This window comes from Pinus tabuliformis, chromosome 9 (assembly GCF_031772625.1).
Source record: "Pinus tabuliformis cultivar Carrire ecotype Pingquan chromosome 9, CPIR1, whole genome shotgun sequence".
NCBI lineage: Eukaryota > Viridiplantae > Streptophyta > Pinopsida > Pinales > Pinaceae > Pinus > Pinus tabuliformis.
The window spans coordinates 509,121,657-509,124,446 of record NC_142307.1 but is presented as its reverse complement, the minus strand read 5'-3'; the positions used below and the strand labels follow the sequence as shown (position 1 = coordinate 509,124,446).

General features: G+C 44.1%; 1 protein-coding gene across 1 annotated transcript; it reads right to left on the bottom strand.

Annotated features, from left to right (window-relative positions):
* Window positions 1-995: 995 nt before the first annotated feature.
* On the bottom strand, window positions 996-2,450 carry LOC149149441 (LOB domain-containing protein 4-like). The gene is made up of 2 exons (XM_089439115.1): window positions 1,741-2,450; window positions 996-1,588 (listed from the first exon to the last, which is right to left on the bottom strand). Exons 1-2 carry the CDS (start codon window positions 2,218-2,220, stop codon window positions 1,226-1,228), a joined length of 843 nt encoding a protein of 280 aa, XP_089295241.1. The 5' UTR covers window positions 2,221-2,450; the 3' UTR covers window positions 996-1,225.
* Between the last annotated feature and the right edge of the window lie 340 nt (window positions 2,451-2,790).

Genomic DNA, 2,790 nt, shown 5'->3' with positions numbered 1-2,790 from the left:
AGGTGAAAAGGCTTTGAGGCATTAGCCCAAAGAACTAAGAACATAACATGCATGGATGACTTTTGGGATGAAACTCTTAATCCTATTTGTATATAATTGTCTCGTAAGATATATATATAATTGTGCTAAGCAGCACAATGTCTAGCCAAATAAGGTAGATATGCTGTAATGTTTAACATTTTGTCTTAGTTACAAAAATAAAAATAAAATGAAAATAAAAAACATAAAATTCTTCATTCCATAGTTTTCCCATGGTTTTTTCTATGGTATTTTTCTCTACTATAGCCTCTTAAAAGGCTAATAATTAAACTAACCTAGATCCATCTTAACTAGAGATCTACCAAAGGCAAAGAGGGATTAAATCTCTTTTCACTCTAAAATAAGTTTGCCCCACAAGATATTTCATCAGTCTTCGTCAATTGATTAAAAAAGTTCTATAGAGAAATGATCAAAGATTCCAAACCTATGTTCAATGATTTTACAAAAATGAAACAAGAATAATTTACTCGTTCTCTTGGGGTCCGACCCCTGTAGCTTAAAATAAACCTATTAGAAATTAGCCTCAATTAAGGAGGCCTCCTAATAGGGAAGGTAAGGAAAAAAAAAAACAAGAAGCCTATTTTTTTTACAGGAGACATTCAAACCTAAAATTTGATAAATCTTATCTTTTCAAACATATTTTCTAATCAATTTTAATCGTACTTACTTATTTTCAAGGAAATGGAGTTTCTTGAACAATGTAGAGACTCTATTATGAAAGCAAACATGTGTTCTAATTAAATTAAATAAAAATAATTAACAATTTAAGAAAGATTGATAATCCAACGGTTTCGTTGAAGTATTAGGACGTAAGAGATCCAGGAGTCCATGTAAAACACTCATTGCAAGAGCAGAGTACACAACTTTGCCAAAAGACACGAGAAGGAGATGTTAATTTGGTTAAAATATCATACAACATCAAGTAAAATGAAATTCGCAACTCCATCTGCCGCTCCTCTGCGCGGTTCATTGATGGCTATACATTTACAGTCCATTTCACCATCTGTAACTGACTCCCTGTTTCAATCCATAGTCTCTTTACGAAACCATCTACCGCCAAATTAACATCCTCCAAATCCGTCACCGGCCTGACAATCGTCGCAGCCATATGGCAAACAGAAGGGTGATCGAAGCAATTTGGAAGGCATTCGCGGCTGAATGGAATTATTAAGATATTTGGAATACCCTAACCTCTCAGAAGAAGAGCATGGGCAAGAGCCTGCAGATCTCCGCTATATTCTCCGCCATTTCCTTCCCGATAGCTGCACCTTTGGAAGACCTCCATTTGTGGCGACGAATTATCACTGGGAGACTCAGAAAACTCGCTGTCCATGGAATTAGCGAAATCACAGGCGTTCTCCGCCTTCACGTGAGACAGGAGCGCGTCGTAGGGCTGTGGGAAAATCTGCGCAGGGAACTGATGTGGATGCTGATTGTATGACGAAGAAGACATGCCAGGAATATTTATAGAGGTTGATGGTGATCCGGATGCCAAGCGGCTCGCCAGCTGTGCTTGCACGAATGTCAGCTCGGCCTGCAAACTCGCAACCTGTAATAAATTCATTACACACATGTTGGCACAAAAGATAACTGCACAAACGATTTCTGCAAATTTGTAATTGATATATACACATTGAATATACGTTTGAATATACGTGCTTGATATATACACATTTTATATACAGTGAATATTTAATTTACCTGTTGTTGCAAGGCGAAAATGTGCGCAACGCAGCCATAGACGGGATCTCGTAGTCGAGCCTCTGCCTCGTACGATATGGTGACAACTGCCTCGCAGCGCTCGGGTATGGGGATATGCTGTAAAAGCTTCGATACATTGCTAGCTCCGAAGATCTTGTGAACTGCGGCGAAATGCTCCGCGCCTTCATCAGAGTCGAAGTATGGAGCGAACACGCAGCCTTTCACGCATTTCCTTCTCAGAAATTTGCAGGCCCCGCAAGGTGCTCCGCCACTACTCATGATGCAGGATTCGAACGGCCGACCGCTGAGATTTCCGAGAGATCCTTGGTACTGCTCCCCGGATCTGCGATTTTTGCCCCCTCGTTGCGGCCGCAGAGCGGAAAATCCCGGTTCCCGAAGGACAGAGGACGAGGCGGAGGGAGCAGCACTGGAAGGGATTCGATGCGGCGACCGGTGAAAGGGCGAGGACAGGGCAAGCATGAGAGGGGAGCTTCGAAGTATCGGCACTGGGCAGGAAGAAGAAGAAGACCCGGTTCCGGATTTTCGAGGGACGAGGGTTTCACGGGATGTGTCGGAGATCAGGTCAGATGTGTCCAGAGTTCGAGTCCCGATGGCCCTTGGGGATCCTGTTCCGTCGCTTATTGTTCCCTGTGCTGCGGACACCCTCCTACGGAGGCGAAGATCTCTGCGCTGCAACTCCAAATGCGACGAGCCTGGGCTGACTGATTGCGGAAAGAAGGCTTCATACATTAGTAGCGCCGGTGTGTCGGGACTGAAAACGACATCACACGAGACATCACCATCGTGTGAAAGGAGGAAAACAAGGTAAAGGGAAGATTATGACTGCGGAAGAGGTATGCTCTCGTACCGCATGCGCGGGGAATGTTACTAAACGTGGGACCCACCTGTAGTTGTGAAGTTCCTTCGCCGCGTAGGTGGCCGCACTTCACGCTGTCCCACCTCATGTCACTGTCGCGAGCCGTTCGAAGTTGCTGCTGGCTCTTGGCCCCTGGACATGTCACCACATTGCCAACTCATGATGACATGCTT